We start from the raw sequence: 27,961 nt of genomic DNA, 5'->3' as shown, positions 1-27,961 counted from the left end.
ATATAGATTAATGAGACAAACACACATTTGAGTTTTATTTATTCATTTACTTTTAATGTGGAAATAAAAATCATTGTATTATTGGATATTCAATAATCAGGGCAGTGAAATCACATTACATTCCTGCACATTGTTCCATCATTAGGCACTAAAACTAGTACGTGCATGGTACCAATAAACCGAAACATTAACCGAATCATAATATAGTAATACATACAGTATATACATTACTTATACTTAATGAAAGCCTAGCTCTGCTTTGTGTTGGTCCATGTCACAGCACCGCATCAGGGTTTTGCTCCTAACATGACTGTATTAGATCTTCTCCTCCTTGAATTCAGTGCTAATAGAGTTCCCCTGCTCACACCGGTACTTTCCATACTCAACCATGGTGTAAACGCCGTTGGTGATGGTCAGTTTGACCGGGATTGTAACAGTTACCTCCTTCCTTATCACCTTCACTGTGAGCTTGGTGCGAGGAGGAATGCTGGTGTAACATCTCACCTGGTTTCATATCACCAGAGGGAACCATCGTCTGAATTCTGAATCACCCACAAAGAACACTTCCGAGACTTACAGACTCCTAAGCAGCATGCATGCTGCATTCAGACGTGAAGTATCGTTCTTTCTTAACGTACCGAGCTGTGGTTTACCTTGTTCTGTTTGGATTCCTGTGTATGATCATTGCCTGTTGTTTCCCGATTTCAAGTTCGTTTTTGGTGCTTTTAGTTTTGGTTGCTAGAGTGTTTGCTTTCCGGTTTTGACTTTTGGCCTCGTTTTGCCGATTTCTAATAAACTGCAAATGGATCCTACACCTTTGGTAGATCATTACAGAATACTTCACCTCCAATGGATTCAGCAGATCTCCAGGCTGTGGTAATGCGCCAAGGGGCTATATCTGTACTTATCAGGAGCAAGTTGCAGCATTACAGGCTGCTAATGAACAACTCCTGTCACGATCCCTGATCCGCTGCCTCACCCAGATCCTGCTATTCCAGTTCCTGGTTTTCACCTGCGCTCTCTCTCCCCCTACCTCACCTGTCTGCTCACTCTGCCACTCTAATTTCCTGATGACTTTCACCTGTGCATGCTCTCTCCTATATAAGCAGCTTCTTTAGACCGGTTTCTTTGCTCAGGCTTTGGGCCTGAGATAACACCATCCAGCCACCTGAACCTAACCTTGTATCTGAATCTGAGACTTGGACCTGACCTGTAATCCTGTGAGCTTCTCAATCCTGCTATATTTCTGACCTATCTTCTGCCGGATCTCTACCAGCTGTGAGATCCTGGAACTGTTTCTGGATCAAGACTTGGATCCTGTTTAGAATCTGAAAACCTGTTCTGTCTGATACATGGTATCTGTCTCCTGTGTTCAGGCCGTTGCCATTACCACCTGCATGCTGAAGAACCCTCACCCTGAAGATAGTTCAATTAATAACTTATTGTTCAATAAACCTTTTGTCCTTATTTCACTCCTGGTGTTATCACTGAGTTTTTTAAGAGTCCTCAAACCACTGCTACGAGTGTTACAGTATGATCTGGCCAGCATGGACTCCTCAGATAACCCAAGGTGGAAAACGATGTTCTGCTATGCCAAACATTGGAGAATTCCAATCGACCCCGACCTCTCACTTCTGTCTGCCTACATCTCTCCAACCAAGTCCATTCCACATCTGCTTTAATTGACTCTGGGGTGGAGTCGAACTTCATTGATTCCAGCTTCGCTACATGTCTGGGCATCCAGTTCCAGGATTTTTTCACTTACGCGCCATAGACAATCACATAATTCACCCCTGTTCGCAGTCAACCAAACCCACCACCATTTCACTAGGAAATCACAAGGAATCTATACTGTTCTTTGTGATCAACTCTCCCCAGCTTTCTGTTGTACTTGGTATCATCTGACTCAAACTACCCTCAGACCCTCAAACAGACCCTCACATAGACTGGCAAACAGGCAATATAATCGCCTGGGGATTAAGCTGTTCTAGTTCCTGTCTCTCTGCAGTCCCATCTGTTTCTGAAAGACCCTTTGAACAGGAGGAGGAGATATTTCCAGATAAGTACCAGAGGTTTATTGGGATCCTAAGGAGGTCTTCAACAAGGCTAAGGCTACATCTCCTCCTCATCATCACCCATATGACTGTCTATACTCTCTGTCAGCACCTGAAAGGAAGGTCATGCAGCAGTACCTGAACAAGTCTTAAAAAGGTACCCACTTCTTTTATATTCTCTGCCTTCAAGCTCTTACAGGAGGCTGTTATCTTCACTAAGACCTACGCAACGCATACCATCAGGTCCATCATTTTACCAAGATGGCGCCGGTGAGGTCGGCTGCCGCAATGACTGCTCCGACCCCTCTTTCTTTGTTTTTGTTTTTTAAGTTAACCTACAGTACTTTTAAACGGGCAAATTCTTCTAAACGGAGTGCATTGAGTATGATAGAGATACTCTTATTTCTATTGGTATACAATGTACTCACAATTCGATGTTTTTTACCCCGGATCCAAGCTGGCCGAGTGAGATCCTGAGGGAGAACAAAGGACGTGACCCGAAGCGGCGGCCCCGAGGGAAACGAGCCGGCTTCAGGAACAGGCTGAGAGCCCGTGCACACCGCACACCTCTGCCTAGCATTCAGAGAGACATTCGGGACTGCAGTCTCCTCTGCTTCACCGAGACATGGCTGAACCCAGCGGTACCGCTGTGCTTATTGTGGCGGGGGACTTTAACAGCGCCAACCTCAAATGCACAGTGCCAAACTTTTACCAGCACATGAGCTGCCTCACCAGGGGTGAAAGGACACTGGACCACTGCTACACTACAGTTAAAGATGGCTACAAGGCACAATCTCGCCCACCGTTTGGGAAGTCTGACCACGCCGCCATCTTCCTCATGCCAAAATATAAACATAGGCTCAAGCAGGAAGTTCCGGATCAGAGGGAGGTCTCACGCTGGACAGACCAATCGGTGGCCGCTCTACAAGACGCTCTGGATGACGCAGACTGGGACATGGTCCGGTGCAGCTCTGATGACGTCAACATGTTTACGGAAGCGGTTGTGGGATTCATCGGGAAACTAGCAGATGATACTGTGCAGAAAACCACCATCGAACGTTTCCCAATCAGAAGCCATGGGTGGATAAGACCATCTGCGATGCTCTGAGAGCTCGCACCGCTGCCTACAATGCGGGACTTGCGTTGGGTGACATGACCTCATTCAAGGCTGCATTATACAATGTGTGGAAAGGAAGGAGGCGAAGCAGCGCTACGGGAGGAAACTAGAGTCACGGCTCCAACAGAGTGACTCTAGGAGCCTGTGGCAGGGATTAAGGACAATAACGGACTGTAAAGCACCAACATCCGGTATGATGAATGCGGAAGTGTCAGACGAGCTGAACACCTTCTACGAAAGCTAATGCTACAGCTAATGCTAATGGCTATAGACAGAAAGAGAATGCCAACACCAATGCATTCATCATCTCTAAGCATGATGTGAGGAGAGCCTTCAGGAGAGTGAACAGCAGAAAAGCAGCAGGACCAGACGGAATATCAGGTCGAGTCCTCACAGCCTGCGCTGACCAGCTAGCACCCGTGTTCACAGACATATTCAACCTCTCCTTAACCCAGTCGGCAATCCCCACGTGCTTCAAAGAGTCCATCATTGTTCCTGTCCCGAAGAAACCCCATCCTGCTTCCCTCAACGACTACCGCCCTGTAGCCCTGACCTCAGTAGTGATGAAGTGCTTTGAACGGCTGGTCAGAGACTTCATCATCACTTCACTACCAGATACACTGGATCCATTACAGTTCACCTACCGCCCGAACCGCTCAACCAATGATGCCATTTCCCACCTCCTTCTCACATCACTCACTCACCTGGACACTAGAAAGGGGAATTATGTTAGAATGCGGTTTGTTGACTACAGTTCATCGTTTAACACTATAATCCCCTCCACACTCACCACCAAGCTGGAGCACCTGGGACTCAGCCCATCTCTTTGTCAGTGGATCTCCAATTTCCTATTGTCCTATTGTTTCCAATTTCCAATTGTTTCAGCCTCACTCACCCTCAGCTAGAACCCTCAGCTGGAACCCCCCAGGGTTGTGTTCTGAGCCCCCTGCTGTACTCTTTGTACACGTATGACTGCATGGCCACTACCAACTCCACCAGCATTATCAAGTTTACTGATGACACCGTTGTGGTCGGATTGATCTCCGACAACAATGAGACGGCCTACCTGAAGGAGATTAAGACTCTGGAGGACTGGTGCCAGAGGAACAACCTCCACCTTAACGTCAGCAAGACTAAGGAGCTGATAGTGGACTTCAGCAGAAAGCAGGAGAGGAACTACCAGACCTCTGTGATCAACAACAGCCCAGTGGAGAGAGTGGACAGCTTTAGATAACTCGGTGTTCACATCACGCAGGTTCTGTCATGGTCCTGTCACATCAACACTGTGGTGAAGAAGGCCTGACAGTGTCTCTTTCACCTCAGACGCTTGACAGACTTTAGACTGCCTGCTAAGGTGCTAAGGAACTTTTATTCCTGCACCATAGAGAGCATCCTGACGAGAAACATCACCACCTGGTTCGGGAACAGCACCATGCAGGACAGACGAGCTCTTCAGAGGGTGGTGCGATCAGCTGAGCGCATCATCCATACCAGGCTCCCTGACCTGCACTCGATCTACAACAGGCGGTGCTGGACCAAGGCCAGGAAGATTGTGAAGGACCTCAGCCATCCCAACAATGGACTTTTCTCTCTGTTGAGGTCAGGGAAGCACTTCCGCTCCCTGAAGGCCAACACTGGAGACTGAGGAGAAGCTTCTTCCCGCAGGCTATACGGTCTCTCAACCAGAACTCCACATAGGACTCAACTGATTAGACCTACTTTGCTCCTACACACGTGTTGGAACTCCAACCAACCACATCGGACATTGCACATTACAGGACTGTGGCACACAATAAACACACAATGTACATTTGCACATTTCAAGACTGTGCACACAATACAACACAAACATACATGTTGCACAGTCTGCTCCTGTTTACATACAAAGAGGACTTATGCACATCTGCACTTTAAAGATGGACAATACCATTGCTCTGCTGCTGTCTGCACCTTGGACACCTTGTACACTATTGCACACTACACACTTCACTTTATATAATTTTGCAAAATTTTGTACTGCTGCTGTCTGCACCTTGGACACCATTGCACTACGCACTATTCACTTTATATAATTCTATATAATTTTGCATAACACAGTTGTATTTTACACTTCCTATATACATATTCTATTTTATTTTATATACATATTCTATATACATATATACATACCTTACTTTATTTATCTTTATTATATTTTATTCTATTTTTATTCTATTTTATTTTTTACTTACTGTGAACTTGTTGTCTTTATATTTTATATTTCGTATTTTTAGTATAATTTGTATTCTTATTTTTTATATTTCGTATTTTTATATTTTATTCTTGTCTTTTGTTCTGTCCTTATTCCTTTTCCTTTTTCAAGGGTCAAAACAGTCGTGTAAGCATTTCACTGCATATCATACTGTGTACGATTATGTATGTGACAAATAAAATTTGAATTTGAATTTTAAATTTGAATTGGTCAGAATACGCGAGGAGGACGAGAGAAAGATCACGTTCAACGCCCCTTCTGGCCACTTTGACTACCTGGTGATGCCGTTCGGCCTGACCAATGCCCCCGCTGTGCTTCAAAATTTGGTCAGTGATGTGCTCAGAGACATGTTAAATCAGTTTGACTTCATGTATCTAGACAATATATTGATATTCTCTTAGTCTGAGACCGAATATGTGCAACATGTGCGGCAAGTGTCGGAACGACTTGGCAGAATCAGTTGTTTGTGAAAGCAGAGAAATGCCATTTTCATTCTAACCCTGTGTCTTTTCTGGGCTTCATAGTGTCTGCAGGCAGCATGCAGATGGATCCAGCCAAGGTGGAGGCAGTAAAGGACTGGCCAGTACCTGAAACTTGTCAGGCTCTTTAGCAGTTCTTGGGCTTCGCTAATTTCTATCAGCGGTTCATCCAAGGTTACAGCTCTATTGCCAGCCCACTCCATCAGCTTACCTCTTCTACAAACAAGTTTGTCTGGAACCCTGAGGCACAGGCTGCTCACTGATTCTCAATGCTCATGCTCACGCTCCCTCAGCCTGCCCTAGGGATAAATTGTACTTTCTTGACCATCTCCATGCTCAAGTGCTACAGTGGTGCCATTCCTCTCAGCTCACATGTCACCCTGGGACAGCCCGCACCCGGTTTGTGGTGCAACAGAGGTTTTGGTGGCCAACTCTATGTCAAGACATCAAAGAGTTTGTTGCTCCAGTGGAATGCTGCAATAAGTATACCATCCTACCCTGTTAGTCAAATCTTTATTTATTTATTTATTTATTTATTTATTTATTAATTAATTATTATTTTTTATTTATATTTTTCCTATTATACCCTCATAGGGAGTCCCCCTTAAATGAAAATCCTAGACTCACCCCTGATTGTGTCCATATACACAGTTGTAAAATGATGTCTGGCACCTGTTTGATTTTATTTTGTGTGTAAGTTGCATGTTGAACTGCTTTACAAAATTGTTTTTCTTCAGGGATTTTTTTCCAGGTGACAATTATTTATTTTATAAAAAGTGATTTAAGTTAAGCCTGCAGTTTGCACTTTACAAATTCCTCATATTTTGTTATATTACTTTATTTTACTAGAATAATTAGAACTTGTATAGACTGGTGAAAGTTTGCATTTTATAAATCCCCAAAAAAGGTTTTTATGTTGTTGTATTGATTATTGTTTTTCTAAATTAACAAAAAAAAATTGTTAGTGAAAGTAAGTTTGTACTTTGAGTCCAAATTAGCAGTTCATATGTTTGGTTATACTGTTTTTGCTCAAATTAAAAAAATATATTCTATAGTCTCTAGTGTCTTATTGAATTTTTTAAAAGAAAAATAATCGTTTTAAAATCAAAAATCGAATTTTGTTTCAAAAAATCGGAGATTCAATTTTTAGGACATATTGCCCAGCTCTACCTGTAACCAATACAAGTCTCTACGCACAGCCCCTGCCAGATTACTCCACCTGTTACCTGTTCCCAGATGCCCCTGGTCTCATATCGCTGTAGATTCCTCCTCCACCTCCAACACTATAGTTGACTGGTTTTCTAAAATGGTTCACTTTGTCCCTTTCACTCATCTTCCCTCTGCAAAAGAGACAGCTCTCCTGTTGGTTCAGCATGTGTTCAGGCTTCATGGCATCCCCAGGGACATTGTTTTGGACCCAAATTCACTGCTCAGTTCTGGACTGAATTTTGCAGACTTTTGGGCATCTCGGTCAGTCTGTCATCTGGTTACTACCCACAGTCCAACAGCCAAACTTCTGGCTGTGTTCCGCGAGGGACTCCGCCCATCCCTCCAAACCGAACATCTCCAACTACATAATCACAGCCATTCGCCTCGATAACCTCCAGTGTCAGCACCACCTGAAAACTCACACACTCACTGACTTTCATCCCCGTACAGAGTTCCAGAGCCCCTGGGAGGACGAACCCGAATATCGGAGGAGGAGCATCAGCATTGTGTTCAGCTACGTCTATGCTTCTACTGCAGAAAGGCTGGCCACCAGTTGTTCACATGCCCTAAGAAGCTGACAACGTCAAAGGTGGGGGAGAACTGCTTCTTTTCTTGTTTGACTGTGTTTGTTAAACTGCATTATGCTCATGAGTCCCTCATAGTCTCAGTGTTAATAGATTCAGGAGCGGCCGTCAATCTGATTAACACCAACCTTGTAGAGGAATTACACCTTCCCACCATCCCTTCTGTAACCCCTCTGCGAGTGACGGCCGTGAATAGTCAAGTATATCTTGAGGAAAGGATATCTCATGTGTCAAACCAAGCCACTTATTTCATAGCAAGGAACTCTCATTCTATGTAATCTCCTCTCCTTCAAATCCTATAATCTTGGGCTTCCCCTGGCTACAGCAGCACAATCCTCAAATATCTTGGAAAGAGGGAAAACTAAAATGCTGGTCACCCCACTGCATGAAAACCTGCTTCCAGAATGCCATACCACATTTCTGTCTCGCCACTTCAGTTGAAAGCCCATGGAATACAGCGCCCTCTATCCTCCTGGGGGAGTAACCCCCACCACCACCACCCCTGTGACTGTGCTATAAACCTTCTTCCCAATGCTATGCCACCCAAGAACCGTATTTACCCACTCCCCACTCTCTCTCCCGGAGAGCAGAGCCATGAAAGAGTACATAAAATAAGCTCTTGCTGCCGGCTACATTCGACCCTCGACCTCCCCCGCAGCTGCTGGCTTCTTTTTTGTGGGGAAGAAGGAGGCCTTCGACCATCAGTACAGCAGGCTGGCAAGGAGACTCTGATACTTTCAGTTGTGCTTCCAGTGTTGCTGCTGCCCTTCTCCACTGTAAAGCTGACACTGACATGTAAGGTGGACTCATTTGTCACCCCAAATATTGATACTTCAAATCTGGTTCTGAAGCCAATCTGTGTGGAATTGCTGAACTTGAAGCTCTCAGTAACAGATCCTGAAAACTCTCGATTCTGAATCAGATCAGTGGTGAAGGTTTGTTTATCATACCCATAATTCTGTGATGAAACCTGTGATGGAGTCGATGATGACTGTTCTCACAGTTTCTTTCTTTTTGTCCCATTCCATTTCAGCTTTAATGGAGGTTTTGCCTGCTTTAAGAGGACGGATGTAGCTCAGACAGTTCTCAAACCAGTAGTATTTAGGAACATCACGACCAGCTCTGGCCACCTGGATAGACCCACTTCTTCCTCCATGTTGATACAGAACACAGGCTCCTCTCTGTGCCATGTTAGAAGATGTTTTATCATTAAAAGTGCCATAACACAAATTGGTCTCACAGTTGAGGAAAGCTGTCGGCCCTGAAAGTTTTCTTCTTCATACAGTGTAATCTGAGGTTCCCTTTCAAGGGAACTCGACGCTGCATCATGACTGACACTATGGGAACACTTTGTCGAGGTAGTGCGCCTGAAGCTCCGTGTGCACACACGCCAATTCATTGGCTCGGATAGGACACGTGACGGAGGAATATGTGCCAGCATGTCCATATAAGGGCATCAACGTCACATCCATTCAGCTTTTTTTGTCTTCAGGAAGTGCTCCACTGTATGTCTGTTGATTATCTGTCCACAAGAATTTTAAGAGGTGTGTGCATCCGTGTCCACGTTTTATTACAGAGGATGACACACAAGCTCTTTGCGTGGTTTGTTTGGGTGAGGAGCATGCTCAGCCAGCTCTCGGCTCCGGGAGCTTGTGCTGGGATTTCTCCCGACTCAGAAGTGGATATGTCTTTTTCCGCGTCAGGCTCTGAGGAGCTCGACATGGGCGATAAGGGGAATTCCTCTGTTGATTTGCCACCACAATCAGTGGCATCCGAGGAGCTCCTTGATGTAATAACGTATGCTGTGGGTAAGTAACATTTAAATTTTAAAATTTAAAATTTAAATTTAAACTGGCCGAAGCAGGAATCTAGCACCGTCTGTTCTAAGCTTGATGTCCACTTCCTGCCCCCCTCACGCAGACAGCTGCGATTTTCTTCCGGACCTCCATGTTGAGGTATCGAGGTCCTGGAAGAACCCATATTCAGCGTGCCTCCTGAGGCAGTCTCTGAGCTGCGTCAAACCACAGATTTTGCGCTCTGTGCCACAAGGCACATGGCCTGAGCCATAGGCTGTTCAATGGCTGCACTAGTTGCCACGGAGAGGCACCTGTGGCTTATTTTTACAGGGATCAAGAACTGTCAGGCGAGACCTGGCCTGAGATCTGTCATCTTGGCCAGGTGGGCCATGAAGGAATCCTGACGCCCCGAGGGCTAGGGTTCCTGGGAGCATCCTTCTTAGCGAGGCTTTCCCTACCTTCTACCTCGCTGCCTCTGGCGTTTCGAACTGATCGCGACATAGATCAGGTCCGAGGACTGGTCTGTGATGGTAGACCTCAAAGATGCCTATTTTCATATAGGTATTCGGCCAGAACACAGGAAGGTCCTGAGGTTTGCGTTCCTTTCCACCTAGCCCTGTCGCTGCGCACTTTTATGAAGTGCATGGATGCTACCCTGGTGCTGCTGTGTCTCCAGGACATCCGTGTACTTAATTTCCTGTACGACTAGCTCGTCCTGACCCAGTCATAGGCCATGGCAGCCAGTCATTGGGATGCTGTGCTTGCCTATATGAAGCTTTAGGCCTCAGGCTGAACCCAGAGAAGTGTGTACTTTCTCCTACTTAGAGAACGACCTTCTTGGGGGTAATTTTGGATTCCACTGCGGTGAAGGCATGTCTATCTTCTGCTCGGGTGGCTTCCATACTGTTAGCAGTGAATGCTATTCGGCTAGACCAAAGCCTCTCTGTCACCGAGGTGCCTGGAGTTTGCCCCTGGCATGTCCAAGGCTATTTGGCCGGTCGTCCGGTCATCCTGCAGGCCTTCTGTCTTCCGCCCCATGACTCGGTGGAACAGGAGAGGCTGCACTTGCTCTGTCCAGTCAGAGCCCTTAAAGATTATGTTCACCACTTCAGCTCGTGGCGTAAGTCCCCCTCCTTGTTCATCTGCTTTGGGAGCCGGAATAAGAGTATTCCGTTCTCCAAGCAGTGCTGGGCACACTGTGTGGTAGAGGCCATTACTCAGGCCTACGAGGTGCGTGGTATTGCTTCACCTCTAGGGGTCAGGGTCAGGGCTGTTGCCTCATTCAGTGCCTTGGCTACGGATGTTCCCCTCCAGGAGATTTGTGCTCGACGGACTGGTCCTCTCTGCACACCTTTATCAGGTTTTATAACCTGGACCCCACTCCTGGGTTTCAGGTCCTTCAGGGCTAATGGGTGTTCTGTTCCTGGTCCACTCGTGCTCTCTCATGGCCCCACATCGACCGGTGTGTGGCGGTATGGGTATTGACGTCCCCATAGTGTCAGTCATGACACAGCATCGAGTTCCCTCGAAAGGGAATTACAACAGGTTACGTATGTAACCCGGGTTCCCTGAGAAGGGAACGAGATGCTTCGTCGCTGGCCACACCACGAGCATCCTCTTGTGCTTCTTTCAGTCAAAAGGCAAGCTGAATGGATGTGACATAGATGCCTTTATATGGACATGTGTCCTATCATGTGGCGTGTGCGCACACAGAGCTTCAGACACACTTCCTTGACGAAGTGTTCCCATAGTGTCTCATTCCCTTCTTGCAGAAGCTTACATTCCCTTCTTGCAGAAGCTTGCAGTTTGTACAGAGACTCACAGACAGTGCAGAGAGCAATGAGTGAGAATCTATGAAGTTTGTTTAAGCTTCTCTCCTATATGTACTGTAGCTGCTTGGTGGAGTGAAAAGTAGGAACACACATAACACAATTTACAGTTTCACATTTACACAGTTGCACATTTACATTGCACTTTCATATTGTTACAGCTCTTCCCTTAAAAACAAGGAACAACACCACCAGATTAAGCAAAAAAACAAAAACAAACAACAAAGAAAAGGCAAAAAAACTCAAATATTTATTTACAGTTTAGATAAGCACATAAGGAAGCACAACTTTAAGACCGGCCAAAATAATAATAATAAAAAAAAAGGTCCCTAGCTACCTACCTTATCAAACTCACATATGACCAAGGTGTAATGTTAAAAAAAATTCTCACCCAAACCTTTCAGATGATCTTCCCAAGTCACTGAATAGATCACAGTGTCATCAAGGTATACTTAACTTTGCAATTCAGCACTACTACACTACTACGTTTTTCTGTCAATTGAGCGTCTGTCATGTATTCCAAACACCATGGCAGTATACTGCATAAAGTCAGGAATAACAAGTGCAGAGATTACAGAGGCATGGGATGGTAAAGGTACTGCCTGTAACCTTTTAAAAGATCTGATTCAGTGTAGAACATGAAAAACATACCCTGTCTTCCATCCTGGGAAGAGGAAAGTAGTACGTCTTGTTATGCTGTTTATTTTACTGTAGTCCAGACAGAATCACAGGGAGTTTTTACTGCTGTGAGGTTCTACTCTCATTTCTACCCTTCACACAGTAGGTGTGTATCATTCCAATACTTTTACAAAAAGTGCCATGTTCTCAGTTGTTTAATAAATCTAGATGTAAACATCATGAAATGAAAGCTAAAATTCATATATCTTGTGTCATATTCTTTTCATACACTTATTTTCTTCTTTTGATCTTAAACCCATGTGACATTACATAAAAATGTACACCACTCTGGATAAGGGCATCTGCCAAATGCCAAAAATGTAAATGTAAATGTTGCTGAAGTGGATTCGGTCAACAGAGGGCGACAGAGCAGCATAATATTTAGGTAGTGCTTTCCTCTCTCTTTCTGCACTCAGTCTTGAGTTGCATATGCTATGTCAGGGATCCTCAAATCCACTTTCCTGCAGAGTTTAGCTCTAACCTTAATCAAACACACCTGAGCATGCTAATCAGTGTCTTCAGGATCATTAGAAAATCACAGGTAGAGGAGTTTGATCGGGGTTGGAGCTAAAGTCTGCAGTGGATTGGCCCTCCAGGGAAAGATTTGAGGAACCCTGTGCTATGTGCTGGTGCTCAAGGCTCAGCTAGTAATTCTGTTTATAGACTATGCTATGCTATTTTCCATGGCCAAAAAAATAATGTAATTGCAATCCAGGCTTTTAGTAAATATTTGAACCTTTAGTTACTCTACTTGGGGACATTCTTGTCTTTGTGAGTTCAGTTCTCATCTCTGATTCAAAATACTGTAAGGTCCTGGTTCAAAATATACTAGATGAATTTGCATCAATGTTTTGAGAAATTCTTTAACAATCCAGAGCATTTGAAAGCTCTTTTTCTGCAACGCTTAATTTTTTATTTGTATTTAAAAAATAGTAAGGTTATACATTTGGAATAAGCTCACATCATACCTTTGCAACAAGGTATGCTTTTTGTGGTCTGGTGCACAGGAATCAAAAGCAGACACAGCAGGAACAGGTTCTATCCATTTTTACAGAAGGCTGACATGGTATAGTTGTGTGTCTGCTTACTTACCTATTTGTTGCTGGAGGTAGTTGACTGGCCCCACTCACTCAGCTACAGTGTAGTGTCTTGCCAGCTGGCCAGGAATTTGATGCAAACACTCTAGGTTGAGCTGGGCGATAGTAGACCCTTTGTTGGGCTGGCTGCACTGTCTCTAGGTGTTCTCTGACAATGAGTGACCTTGTCAACACAACCTTGCATTTCTTGTGTAAAGTCATTGACTGACCTGAACGGTGAAGGCTGCTCCTCCAATGCTACCTGTGCCATGTCCAGCAGGCCCTGAAAAGCAATTTGAAAGAGGTGAAACCTGTCAACGACTGGGGAGCTTCTCCGAAGGTGAAGAGGACATATGGTACCTCTTTACTCAGCTTCAAAATAGTTTGATTTTCTTCCATAGACAGCTCTCTGGTCAGTATATCCATTTTAACAGCAAATGCTGTCTTCACAGGTGAAATCCAGAGCTGAAACTAAGAGTAGACATTTGGAGCTATTAATTGTTTAAACCACCAATCCAACAGAAAAAAACACTTGGGCAACAAGAAACCCCTGGCCATTCCAATAGTTTTATCACTTGAAAAGATGAGTGGGTTTAAACAAAAAGTTGTTTCTCAGTTGTTTAACAAAACTAGATGTAAATATCATGAAATGAAAGCTAAAATTCTGATCTTTTTTTGATTCTTCTGATTTTATAAGTTACGGTGAGATTGTTATTGTTACTATTATTGTTATATAAACTGTTTCTCTGAATTAGATTTTATTCTTTTTCGATTCTGTTGACTTCAGTAACACCAATTTCACTGAGACAGTAGCAGATGGATGAACTGGCTAAATTCTGAAAAGGTGGCTGTGATTACAGGTTCTGCCTTCTTTGCTGATACAGTAGTAACCAAACTGTCTAGCTGAAACAAAAACAAAAGTCATTTTGCTGAAACATTAAAAAGGCGCTATATTAGTTCTGTTTTTTTTTCTGCTTTGTTTCTGCTCTGTTTCATATGTGGATTCGGGCATTGGGGCAGTTATTTGATAAAAAGCACTATACAGATAAATTGAATTGAATTGAAAGTGTGAGTTATTGTAAAAATATAGGTTACTGTAGGGCAATAAATATATTTATGACAAACGAATTTATATTTGTTTAAAATTCAGCCATAAAAGGGCTCTGACACAAATGACAATCAAGAGACACATAAAATGAACACAATAAAAACAAACAAGGTATTTCTTTTAAGTAGATTCTGTTCTTTTTTTTAATCTTGACTACAGTAACACACATTTTGCTGAGACAGTAGAATCTGGATGAACTGCCTACATTTTTGTTGTTTGTTGTTTGGTGCAGGGGATTTGCAGTGTTTCTTATGAACACTGGGCACAATGCAGACCCCAGACTTTATTTACAAATGCAGCCTTCACATAGATCGATGAGACGAACATACATTTGAGTTTTATTTATTCATTTACTTTTAATGTGAAAATAAAAATCATTGTATTATTGGATATTCAATAATCAGGGCAGTGAAATCACATTGCAGGCCTGCACACTGTGCGGAAATTTTATTGTTAAAAGTGCCATAAAGCAAATTGCTCTCACAGTCAAGGATAAGGCTCTGGCCCTGATAGTTTTCCTCTTCATACAGTGTGATTTGAGGATTTTCCAAGTCCTTTGTCACCAGCTCTAGTGAAGATATGTCATCATTGCAGAACATGGAGAACTCACCCTGTCCAGTCTTCCACCCTGGGAAGGGGAGTGTAGTCTGACTTGTTAAGCTGTTCATTTTACAATAATCATGTACAAAATCACAGGGAAGTGTCAGGTTTTACTACTGTCAGGTTGTACTGCACTCCTTGCAGCAAGTGTTTCCAGTCCTTACCACCTCTCACACTCACATGTCAATCAATTGGCCTTGCTATTCCAGTGTCTTCAGACAGGACTGTGTGTGTGTGTGTGTGTGCGTGCGTGCGTGTGTGTGTGTGAGACACTTTTTTTTTTTTAAAGTGTTACCTTTTTGAGTCTCTTTTCTTCAGTTCATATGTTAGCACATTTAATGAATTCACTGCCTTTTCATGCTCAAATACTTTAGATGGGTGTGTAAGAAAGTTGCAGAAGTGCAAATAGCAGAAACCAAATAAATTTCATTTTGAAGAAGAAATATTGTGTTGTTCTTTATACCGGTACCAGTGAGTACCAATTCTTTACATAGATGCTAATGAGACTGTATGTAAAATGTTTTCAAAAAAGATTTTAAGACATTTAGCTCCAACTGCATTGCAATCTGATATTGAAAGTTACTTTAAGACTGTAATTTATGTTATGGTGAGATTGTTATTGTTTACTATTATTGTTATATAAGCTGTTTCTCTGAATTAGATTTTATTCTTTTTCGATTCTGTTGACTTCAGTAACACCAATTTCGCTGAGACAGTAGCGACTGGATGAACTGGCTAAATTTTGAAGAGGTGGCTGCAACCACCTACCTTCTTTGATGATACAGTAGCAACTAAACTGGCTAGACATAAAAGACATTTAGCTCAAACATTAAAAAGCCTCTATATTAGTTCTGTTTTTCTTTTTTCTGCTTTACTGATGCATTTTTGGGTTTGGGGCATTGGGGCAGTTATGTGGTAAATAAAGAACTAGTCATGAAAAGAGGCATTTTAACAATGCCTTGATCATTAATGATTTTTATGCCTCATTATTATTCTCTTATAAAACCTCAGATGTGAGTGTTACCATAAAATGTTTAATGAATGTTTTCTTACAGAAAACACACTATCAGCGATTATAGACTTTTTAAAAAATCCATTTTTGTGATGTGTCTGCTATATAAGTCCATCTTTATTTTGTTATCATTGAAATGACCACATACTTTCGTAAATATTATTGTAATGATATAAATACACCCAAAGGTTTACTTATTGTTTCACTGTGAACTCAACATCCATAGGAGGAAATAAAAACAAGTGCAGATTATTATTATTATTATTATTATTTTGTCAATGTTTTATTTGTCGCAGATGAAACAAAATTTAAATTGAAAAATCAAAACATTATAATAGTTTAACGAGTTGGAATTCATTTCTGTCACTAGAATCTTTTTAGAAGCTCTCTATCAACACAAGGTCATACTTAGTGACCAATATCCAAGACAAAGAGAAACTGATACAGAGAAAGTCTAAAAAATGCTCTACAGCCCTGAGTGTGTGCGACAGAGCTCAGATCAGTACATTTACCTGTATGATAAATGATTTAATATTATTTAAAATTCAGTCATGAAAATACTCTGACACAGATGACAATCAAGAGACACATCAAATCAAAACAATAAAAACAATCAAATTATTTATATTAATAGATTCTTTTCTGTTTTTGATTCTATTAACTACAGTAACACATATTTGGCTGATACAGTAGAATCTGGATGAATTGCCTAAATTTTTCTTGTTTGGTGCAGAGGATTTGCAGTATTCTTGTGAACACTGGGCACAATGCAGCATCCCATCCTGAACTCAGTTGTTTAACAAAACTAAATAAACTAAATATCATAAATGAAATAAAAGCTAGAAATTCTCTTCTGTCATGTTCGTCTCATACACTCATATTAATCTTTTGATCCTAAACCCACATGTCGAATAATTGGCCTTGCTGTTCCAATACTTTCAGAGGACACTGTGTACTGTATATATAGTATAGCCTATGTATGCAAATTTAATGAGTTCACAGCCGTCTAACTGCCTGCTGTCTAATAATAAAACGAGTTTCATGACAAAGAAAAAAAAACTGCATTGCAATCTAATATTGAAAGTTATTTCAAAACTATAATTTATAAGTTACTGTGAGATTGTTATTGTTATTATCATTGTTATATTGATTGTTAAGTTTTTTCTCTGAGTTAGATTTTTGTCTTTTTCGAATCTGTTGACTACAGTAACATCAGTTTCGCTGAGACAGTAGCATGTGGATGAACTGGCTAAATTTTGAAGAGGTGGCTGTGACCACAGGTACTGCCTTCTTTGCTGATACAGAGACATTTTGCTGAAACATTAAAAAGCCACTATATTAGTTCTGTTTTTCTTTATTCTGCTTTACTGATTAATTTTTGGATTTGGGGTATTGGGGCAGTTATGTGATAAATAAAGAGCTAGTCATGAAAAGAGGCATTTTAACATTGTCTTGATCAGTGATGTTTTTTTATGCCTCAGTATTATTCTCTTATAAAACCTCAGATGTGAGTGTGTCTATAAAATGTTTAATGAACGTTTTCTTACAGAAAACTTCACCATATCAGCAATAAAAGACTTTTTTAAAAATCCATTTTTGTAGTGTCTGGTAATCTTTGTTGTTTCGAATGATTGAAGGTTTCTGTTCTGTGGTGTTAAAGGTGAGTGTTTAATGTCACTGTCTGTTTTATTGGTAAGATCTTCAGAGGCCGAGATGGAGAGCCGTTATAGAAAAATGGAAACAGTCTCTCAGTAAAAGTGTGTGTTACAGTGTGTAATGGTGAATTCATCAGAAGATCAGTAAATGTCACTTTCCCCTTGTTCCAGTCCAGATGCACTCTGACCTTCTGCGGTTTGTATTTAGCTCTGAAGATCTCACCTGCCTGTCCTGGACAGAGTGTGTGGTAACTTCCTTTACTGTAGCTAATGCTGCACACTGCTTTACAAAAGGAGTTCTTCTTTCTTGGAGCAGACTCTCTGATCACACCCAGTTCCCAGATAGTACTGTCCCCGACCTCGACATCCCAGAAGTGTGAGCCTGCATTAAAGCCCTCACAGCCCAGGACGCACGTAACACTATCAAATCTCTCCGGATTATCAGGAAGCAGCAATTCCTGCTTTTTGTGTTCCACAACAGTGAGATCATCAGACACATGGAGCTGAGAGTGTGCAGTGTTTGGGTCCAGAATAACAGAAGCTGATAGGAGAAGACACAATAAAATAAAAAGGGTGTATGTTCTGCTCTTTAGATTGACTTTGAGTTGGTCAAATGTAAGACTAAATAAAGCCATAACATTTTTTCTAAGGAACAAATATCTCCATGAGCGAAGAACAAATACACCGACACCAAAATTACTGGGCAGGATTTTCTGGCCAGAAAGAGAGAAATAAAGGGTTTTGTAATATCATTTCAAACTATATCAATGCAATTCAATATCAAACTCATCGTCAAAGCTACCTCTCACAGTTATTATTATTATTTTTTTCTTATTGTTGCCATTATAAAATAACCTAAATAATGTTTAAATATCATCCATATATATTATTAGAGTGACTCTTTAATTACATGAAACTTGAAAGCAGTTATTTTTATAATATGTCTTTTACAATATCCAGATTATGCTCTTATTTCCATGATGTCTGAAGTCTGTAACTGTATTTGAATAAAAAAAGATGGAAAAGGAGAAAGGAGAGCAAACAAGAAGAATAAAACTCACTGTACTGGATGATGTCCTGCATTCTCTCCCAGACTTTGAACTTTAGATTGGAAATATGTTTAGAAACATTGATTAGCAGATTTTTCTCTTGCTCTGGTTGCTTTGTTGTGCATTGAACTCTGAAGGAGAGGATAATACATTTCTGTATCATTCTGTTCATCATAGCATACAGAGATATTGTTTAGTATCAACCTTTAACCTTCTATCTATCTATCTATCTATCTATCTATCTATCTATCTATCTATCTATCTATCTATCTATCTATCTATCTATCTATCTATCTTTCTATCTATCTATCTATCTATCTATCCATCCATCCATCCATCCATCCATCCATCCATCCATCCATCCATCCATCCATCCAACCACCCACCCACCCATCTATCCATCCACCCATCTATCTATCTATCTATCTATCTATCTATCTATCTATCTATCTATCTATCTATCTATCTATCTATCTATCTATCTATCTATCTATCTATCTATCTATCTATCTATCTATCTATCCACTCACCCACCCACCCAAAATGTAAATATCATTGTGATATATAATACATCCAAAGATTTACTTACTGTTTCACTGTGCATGCCGCATCCTAAGGAGGAAATACAGACAACTGCAGATTATTATGATTACAACTATCAACTTTCAACAACTATCAATCTTTCAAAGGTATACAAAACATCTGATAATAATAATAATAATAATAATAATAATAATAATAATAATAATAATAATAATAATAATAATGTAATGAGGAAAAATGTAAAGCAGGTCCTCTACAACAAATTACAGATTAATCAAGAATATATTTTCAGAGAAAAGAGTCTACGGATAAGAACAAAAGAATAAAACAGTCAGTGAGCTGTTATAGAAAAATAATCAACAACAGGATGGTGTGAGAAAACTGACTCGACCCTGTAGCATCACTAGATCTAGAGCCAGAGAGCAACAAGTGGTGTTGCTAGACTGGTTTCGACCACCAGAGAGAGTTAGAGAGATCAGTTTTGAGTTTGATATGCTATGTGCTGGTTCTCAAGGCTCATCTGGTAATTCTGGTAATAGTGCATGCTTTGCTAGTTTCTTTGCCAAAAATCTCTAGTGGAGCTTTATTTAATCTACAAGTTTTGAGATTGTCTTTACTTGAGTCCGGTCTTTGTGAGTTGAGTTCTCATCTCTGATTCAAAATACCTTATGGCCTTGGTTCAAATTATATGAAACAAAATTCAGAGCATTTGAAAGCTCTCATTCTTATGATGGAGAGAAGGTTTGAAGAATGTTCTGCAACTGTGTGTGAGTGACAGGTTTAAGCTCCTTACCTGTAAGATTGCTACATCTCCAGTGGTCATTTCCTCCTCTGTTTTTCTTATTATGTCTTGAAGATGAGCTATTTCCTGATTTGTCTCTTTGATCTTCTTCTTTATCATCAGAATCTTTTGCTCTTCTTCCTGCTTCAGGTCAGCGATCCTTGCTGCTTCCTCATCTCTTAGAAACTGATGAAGCTTCTCAAACTCCTTCTTTATCTGTCTTTCTGTGCTCTGGGCCTGACTCTAGAGCAGGACAGATGGGGGAATAATTACTGCTGATGATGTGTGAAAGTCCCTCGACTGATATATCAACACAGCTTCTCAGTGCATTGTGCCAGTTTTTCTTACAGCTAAAGTTCTGTCAAGTCTATAACAAACCCCACGTGATTTCACGTTTTCAAGTCTCTTTAGTTATCTTAACTAACCTTATTTACTGGATTATTTACTGACTTTTTATACAATTTATGACTAAAATAATTCCATGCTTTCCATTTTTTTAGTCTCGCGCAATGGCAGGGTCTGCTGTTTGTAGTGGATCATTTGATCCACATGATTTGGCACAGGTATTAGACCAGATGCCCTTCCTGTCGCAACCCTCCTATTTTTATCCGGGCTTGGGACCGGCACTGAGTTAACTGTTCAGTGGCTGGGTTGGCGCCCTGTCCGGGAATCGAACCGGGCCGTGGCAATGACAGTGCAGGATCCTGCCGCTGGACCACCAGGAGGCCGTTGAGCAAAATGAGCAAAAAAAGCTTTAGAGCATTTAACTGTTGTATTAAGAGGAAATATTAAATATCTTGTTCATTAAATTGTTCATCTTGCTCAATGTGGACAATTTATTCATTTAGGTGTGTAACACAATGACTTTATCGCTTTAGTGCTCTAAATCTGATACTGACTGTATCAGTGTTAATCTTTCCCTGCATCTGTCAGGAGTTGGGTGCCTTCATGGGAACAAACTCCAGACCCAAATGTAGGATAAAAAGACAAAATGGGGATTTACAAAGGAAAATAACAAAATGGAAACACTAGGGAAAACGTGGCGACTGAAATACAAAATAACAAACACAAAACAGAAACCTGGACACAAAACCTGGTAGGTCTGAGAGAGGAGGACTCGGCAAAAAACAAGCACATGACAGCAGGTATATATAGTAAAGGTAAATAGTGAAACATATGGAACAGGTGTACAGAGTCTGGAAAGGGAGGAAGGATCAGGTGGGGCAAACACAAAACTTAAACAAAAGAACAAAACCCTGCCATACCGCCCTCTGGTGTTGTGGCCAGGAACTGTCCAGCAGTCCATGACTGTATAAATGCACCTTCTAAACAACTTGAGTTTGTAAGGAAAAATATTTGAAGTGCCAAATAAAATGAAGTGACTCACCTCAATGTGTAAAGCTACTTTGTTGTAATATTGTTTAGCATTTTCCAAGAGTATCTGTCTCTTTTGTAGAGGCTCCAAAGCGGCCCTAACATCTTCCTGGAAAGAAGATTTATTAGAAAGTATATTTGAATTATTAATTATAACATTTGAGACCTTCTCATGCAGTCAAAACATGTAATTGCCTGCAGATAGGAATCACTGCCCACGTTATCTTAAATCACTGTGTTCTCTCCATAATTAACCTTCTGGTGACCTTATTGTGCATATGGACTTTGTTCTAAGAATACGCTGAATGCCGGTAAAGGAAAATAAATCTTTAATAAATGGCTGCGTGTCGTTAGAGATTCGTTTAAGACAGTGTGGTGTGATGAAGCTCTGGTACTGTTCCTTATTTTCCTCTATCTGGATCTCTAAGCAGTTGTATTATTCTCACACAAGTAATTATTATTTGTTAAAACACAATAACACAAACAAACAAACAAACAAACAAAACCATTAAAATAAAATGTAATCTCTTCTGTCCTGAAGATTTCGGGAAACTAAAATTAACAGCTTTACCACTGACCCTGGAGACTCCAATTTCTTACAGAAAACTTCACCAAATATCTGATTATACACATTTTTTTTTATTTAAGTTTCTGTAAATGACCTGTTATTCAATTAGTAATTTAAAAGTACTGCTAGAATGTGAAAATAAAACACGGAATTATTCTTAATTACTCTGCTTTAGCAATAACTGGCACACCAAAAATGGCAAAATAAACACCATACCGTAACATCACACAGAACTTCATCTACAGGGCACAACATGTGATTTTTGTGTCTCTTTGAGTTCTGACACACCACACACACAGGCTGCTGATCTTCCAGACAAAAGAGTTTGAGTTTCTCGTTGTGTAGCTTGCAGAGGCCATCAGACGATGCTGAAGATCTGAAACTTCGGCTCTTCGTGAATGATTCACACAACTTCTTCAGCGCCAGGTTCAGAGGAGGCTCCTGCCTCGAGGATTTTCTCCTGCAGACTGGACATTCGCGGGATTCTTTGGTTGCCCAGAACCTCTGCAGACATTTCTTACACATGCTGTGACTGCATGAGAGCAGAAGAGGATCTGTGAAAGTGTCACAACACACAGGACACAAAAAATCTTCTTCTGAAAGAGGGCCTGATGCCGCCATTTCCTCAGAGAGCTGCTGGGTTTAATGATTCCAAAATGTCTGTCCAAAGGCCACTGTGACATTTAATGATCTGAGCAGCTTAGAAAATAAAACACTTGCTGTAATCAATCCTATATTCCATTTGATCCCATTTAGAGAGTTTTGATAGTGAGATATATTTAAACAAAACAAAGTGCTCGGATGTGGACTGTCTGGTGTCTGTCAGCAGACTTTATGCAGAGTTTATCAGGGCAGAGTTAGACTATAACTTATGGGTCATAAATTAAAGAGGCGTCACGCAGATGTAGTTAACTGCTTTCTCCACCAGAGGGAACCAGTGCATTAATATTTACATGCATAGAAACAGATATGTGCCATTGCTTTGCATAACTATTCATTCCCTTGAACATTTCCACATTTTACATTGCTACAACATGGAACTGAAATGGACTTAATTGGGAATTTATATCATGCATCAAAAAAAAAAGGTCCACTATATTGGAGTGAGTGAAAAGCAAAGGCTTTAGGAACAAAAAGAATTTATGGTAAAAGATTGCAAATGTTTTCACCTCTATCACTGTGAATTCTGTAAAGTAGCACTGGTTGCATAATTAGTTGAAAGAACCTAAGTGTCATGTAATCTCAGTATATAATACTTTACACCTGTTTGTTAGAGAATCATGTGTTGCCAGGGTGAAAGTAATTTGCCTTAAGGCCTTCAGAATCAATAGTGCAGGCGCCCGGCGCTTAAAATAAGTGGCAATGAAATTGTTCCATTAACCAATCAGATTTCGAGTTGGCATCACTGGGGCCATCTAGCAGGCATATGATTACGTCAGCAATTTCCTGTCCTCTGATTGGATAATTGGAGTAGTCAGAGGCAGTGAACCGCACAAACTAAATAAAATATATATATTTTAACTCACAATGGCTGACAGAGGAGAAGAAATTGATTTGGTCACAGACATCCTTACAAATGCATTTTCAAGGCTGACTGTAATAAAATTGACTATTCCTTGTGAGGTGTGAAATACTGTAGCCTAATTTCTTTTTTACTTTGCTATTTTACGGTTGATTAATATCTATTCCTGTGGCATCATAATGATGGTATAGAGGTGGATTAATTCAGGAAGGACACCAATAAAATGAAATGCACGCTGAATCTTGATCTGAATCTGTCTGCCAGAAAATGACATGGTATGAGGCCTGAGATAAACAAATACTGGCTATGTTTGGCTCAAGTTTAAAACAAACAAACAAACAAACAAACAAAAAAAAACAAACAAAAAAAAAAAATTGTTGGGCCATATTTGTCTGTGCCATAACTTACCGTAAACATTGTGTGTGTGTGTGTGTGTGTGAGTGTGTGTGTTTTCTGACACTCTATACAAATGAAAACCTCCTGTTTGTATAACCTTTTATTTAAGTGTGAATAGAATAGTGTGCTTCCTATTTATGAATCTTTTTTGCTGTATTAAAAAGGTATTCATACTTGTTTACATTCCTACTGCCCAAGTATATTATTCATATTATTTCTAGTCTATGATGCATAATTTAACACACTTCAATTATTTCATCTGCTTTACCCCAATTATTTTGGCTTTTCCTGGTCCAAATGTTGCAAGCAGCTTTCAGGAAAAAATATCAGAAACAAAAAACAACATCATGAAGTTATAGCCGTAAAATATAAACATCCAACAGGAAGATAAGTGGGGGGGGATACAACTATTAATTCACTTAAATTCAAACAAAGAGACTCATTTCACTGTTAGACCCCAAAAAGGTTCACTATAGACCCATAGAGATATCATCATTAATTCTCAGATAAATGAGAGAGATTTAGGAAAAAGAAGTCTTAGTAGAAGTTGATGGAGGAGAGCAGAGGAACAAACATGAGAAGGAAACTCAGTGAGAAGATCTCAGCAGCATTACACAGATTCCCCTCACAACACGTCACAGAAGTACCCAAGCCCAGCATTTCCTGTACTGCAATCAAATCACAAACACTTTTGGATGCACATCCTTCTAGAGAGGTTGTAACTCCATATGCACTAACTGAAAGAGAGGGGGGGGTGGAGATGGTGAAAGAAAGAAAGAAAGAAAGAAAGAAAGAAAGAAAGAAAGAAGGGGAGAAAGAGAGAAAAGGTTTGGGAGAGTAGGAGATAGAGACAGAGAGAGAAGGGGAAAGAGGGAAATGGGAAGAAACAAGAACAAGAAAAGAGCATGTTTACAGCTGCTATAACATGAGCAACTTTCACAAACATTAAATGCAACACTATAAAGAGACAAAAAAAATGATTCTTGAGAAAACGTGTGTATATTTGTGTAGGTTATGGTACCTGTTATACTGATGCAGCGATCTTCATTTCCTACACAGTCCACGGTTCCTGTGAGAAAGCAGGATGTGAACATGTATGAAGTAGCAGAGAGGTCACGCAAGCCCATGTCACGTTTCAGAAAAAACATACAGCAGATGTGTCTACAGCAAAGTTTATTATCATTAATGACGTGTGTAATTTTCACCTATTGTGCTGTTGCAGTGACCTCCTTGACAATCAGCAGTGCAGTTCTCTCCAGCACACGTGTAACACCTCCGTCCATTGGAAATCTGATTGGTTTGAGCTTCACACACAAGCCAACAAACAGTTGAACAAGTTTTCAAGACGTGTTATTTTTTGTGATATTTCAAATCTACATATGAAACTGAAACATAGCTGATTTTTAAAAAATATTATAACTGATACATATATTTCACATTATTCACCGTTGTCACTCAGGTAGCACTCTTTTCCATGCCGTGTTACTGTCTATAATTCTGTCTAAGTGATTCTTTAAACACAGTTGAACTGAAACAAAAACACAAAAGTTTTCTACATTCTTAAAAGAGTCCTTTCTTTGTCCCTTTTTGAGAACTCTGAGATCTGCAGCAGTGATTTCCTATCAGAATTAATTCCACACGGAAGCTAAGGACCTTTACTTATCATTTAAAAAAATCGAATAATGTTTTTTTTATGTTGAAATCTGAATTCTGATTGGTCAGGCAGTGTTGATTAATTCTTTATAACAGCAGCACTGAAAGTAGTGCAGCTGCATGGGACAGGTTTATAATAATACTCCCATACTGGTATGTTATCGTTTCTATGGCAACAACTCATTCGTTCGTACAAGAGATGCTCCATAGCTTAAGTAAAAAAAAATAAAATAAAAAATTAAACTCAGACTTTCAGTGCTTCTCTTCCCCCTCGTCCTCCTCCTCCTGTGAGGAACTCATGGTTGTACCTGGCAGTGTTTCTGTGTTGCAGAGGTCAGTAGAGCAGCACTTGGTGTTGACGTTAACTGTTAGCTGATTCAACACGCGTATACTCCCATTGATGCACTGTGCAGCTTCCAAACAAGACTTTACACTGACGCTCGTAAGCATCCCATCTGTATGAGAGAGTTTAATAAAGATCAGTTTAATGAAGATTCTAGACAAGTGTGTTTCTTGATATTTCCTTATTTCTGGTGACTTTCTTCTTACCTTTGTTCGTTGTGGCGGTGGTGGTGGTGGTTATGCTGCCGCACTGATCTGGACATTGAGTCACGGTGCTTTCACAGTGTCCTGATGAATCAGGTATACACTGATAACACTGCAGTGCCAGCGCTGGAGGAGAAACACAAACCAACACAGAAATACGATAATGCACAGTGGAGTTTACACTGAGATAAAAAGCTTATTGTTCGACTGTTTATCAGTGAACAAACTAAATCTCAAACACTGACTGATTTCTTCACTGGGAAAAATGTTCCTTGTTGTCCATTTGTTATTAAATAATGTTTCATATTTAATGTAGAAATTATTAGTGTTTGTTTTCTCAAACAGCTGATTTAAGATTATTTGCTACCATCTGAAGCCCACAAATGTTTGGGCTACGTAATGTAATAACTGGCATTCCATAACGTTAAATGTAACTATAAATGGATAAAAAAAATATGGCTCATGAAAACATAAGTAAAAAACCTTTCTCATTGGTAAGTCACAGTGTTATAACAGGAATAAACCCCTCAAGGACATTCAGGTTCAGGCTGCTAACAGTAACTCTTCATAACACCACCTCATCGATTATTATTTACTGATAGCAGCATCCCACAGCAGTGAAAACATTGAAGATCCTAAACTGTGACTGATTTCTTAACAATCAACAACAATCTGCGAACATGGGTTTAGTAAAACTCCCCTTATATGAAATTAAAAAACCTGGAAACTTAATCAAACTAATTATTAGGCTAAAGATCAACATTTTAAGCAATATTTCAGCATGTACCTGTGGAGAAAAGCAGGCAGCTGAGTATCAGAGTTAGCTGCAGCTCCATTGTTGAAGGATTCATGAAGTTGAGGAATTGATGGAACCAGCTGTTAAGTTTTGATATAAGCAGGCTGACTGGTCGATGAAGGCGTGGTTTCAACTTTTGGCCTTCAACTCATGTTACAGTTAAAAAAAAAATCCTTTTTTTCCCTAAAATCCCTAAAATCCATTTCTTTAAAAACAAATTAGATTTATAGATTTTGGACCTTAGTAGGAAAATACAGAAGATATGATGTGAATGTGAGATAATAACAAACATCAAACATTGTGTGTGTGTGTGTGTGTAGTGTTTCTTTTCCCCTCATATCCATTTTTCTCATTATTTTTCTTTAAGTGATTTTTAAAACATAAAATCTAATCTGTAACTTACTGATTTTGCTTTAAAATTTCAGTTCATTTTAAAAGTGTGTTGGAGTGGAGAGGTACACTAAGAAGGCATATCATTCCCCTTCTCAAACTACACACTTCACTATCAGTCTTTCTAGCTGAAGTCTGTGTAAACTGCTAATCAGCATGACCAGGCTGAGATAAAGACTCAAGCTCTAATGACCTTCATCTCCGTTCCCTAATACACAGAGCTCTATCAACAGACATGTAACTGTGTTATAGTGAAGACGAAATTCAATCATGCAGCACTGATGAATCTCCCATATAGAATCATTTCAATCACTGAATGTTCATTCAACACGTGTTTCCATTAGAATTATATTCTTTTCCTTAGAGTTATTACAATGTACTAGAACAAAATAATCTGTATTAGAATTGTTGGCTATTCTCAGACATTTTAACTGACCACACCCACAACTATTGAATATTCGAATTTAAATGGCTCATTAATATTTATTGTCTAACTTCTACAGCTAGCATCTTCTGTGATATATTAGTGAAATATATGTATGGAGTATTATTATTCACAATAAAAAATAAATTACTTTCCGATGTTAAATTCGAATGTGTAACACCCACTTTTTTATCTTTCCACCTGATGATCCGCCCATTAATCATGAACATTCAAAAGCAATCATCAGCTTAAGGGATAGAGAGAGAGAGAGAGAGAGAGAGATGCTTTTGGAAACGTCATTCCAGCTTGTTAGTCATTATATGATTCTTATAGTAGTGTTATAAATTATCCTGCTAATTTATGAGTTTAGAAATAAATAAGTATAGTATAAAAGTTACCATGCTGGCCAGTGAAGACAGAAGCAACAGCATGAAAATAATAATTTAAATTGTATACATGTTGTGAATGTTA

General features: G+C 40.2%; 2 protein-coding genes and 1 pseudogene across 2 annotated transcripts; all 3 read right to left on the bottom strand.

Moving 5' to 3' along the window:
* Positions 1–187: 187 nt before the first annotated feature.
* Positions 188–15,020, bottom strand: LOC131366138 (epidermal differentiation-specific protein-like; annotated as a pseudogene).
* A 1,053-nt stretch (positions 15,021–16,073) lies between these two features.
* Positions 16,074–23,611, bottom strand: LOC131365637 (E3 ubiquitin-protein ligase TRIM35-like). The gene is made up of 6 exons (XM_058409354.1): positions 21,980–23,611; positions 21,209–21,304; positions 19,834–20,064; positions 19,087–19,109; positions 18,510–18,628; positions 16,074–17,989 (listed from the first exon to the last, which is right to left on the bottom strand). Exons 1-6 carry the CDS (start codon positions 22,382–22,384, stop codon positions 17,448–17,450), a joined length of 1,416 nt encoding a protein of 471 aa, XP_058265337.1. The 5' UTR covers positions 22,385–23,611; the 3' UTR covers positions 16,074–17,447.
* Positions 23,612–23,729: 118 nt separating this feature from the next.
* On the bottom strand, positions 23,730–26,780 carry LOC131366195 (urokinase plasminogen activator surface receptor-like). The gene is made up of 6 exons (XM_058410435.1): positions 26,668–26,780; positions 25,884–26,006; positions 25,643–25,789; positions 24,887–24,985; positions 24,703–24,750; positions 23,730–24,418 (listed from the first exon to the last, which is right to left on the bottom strand). The coding sequence occupies exons 1-6, from the start codon at positions 26,729–26,731 to the stop codon at positions 24,219–24,221; spliced, it is 681 nt and encodes a 226-aa protein (XP_058266418.1). The 5' UTR covers positions 26,732–26,780; the 3' UTR covers positions 23,730–24,218.
* Between the last annotated feature and the right edge of the window lie 1,181 nt (positions 26,781–27,961).

Source organism: Hemibagrus wyckioides, linkage group LG15 (genome assembly GCF_019097595.1).
Source record: "Hemibagrus wyckioides isolate EC202008001 linkage group LG15, SWU_Hwy_1.0, whole genome shotgun sequence".
Taxonomy (NCBI): Eukaryota; Metazoa; Chordata; class Actinopteri; order Siluriformes; family Bagridae; genus Hemibagrus; species Hemibagrus wyckioides.
This window is presented reverse-complemented; position numbering and strand designations above follow the sequence as displayed.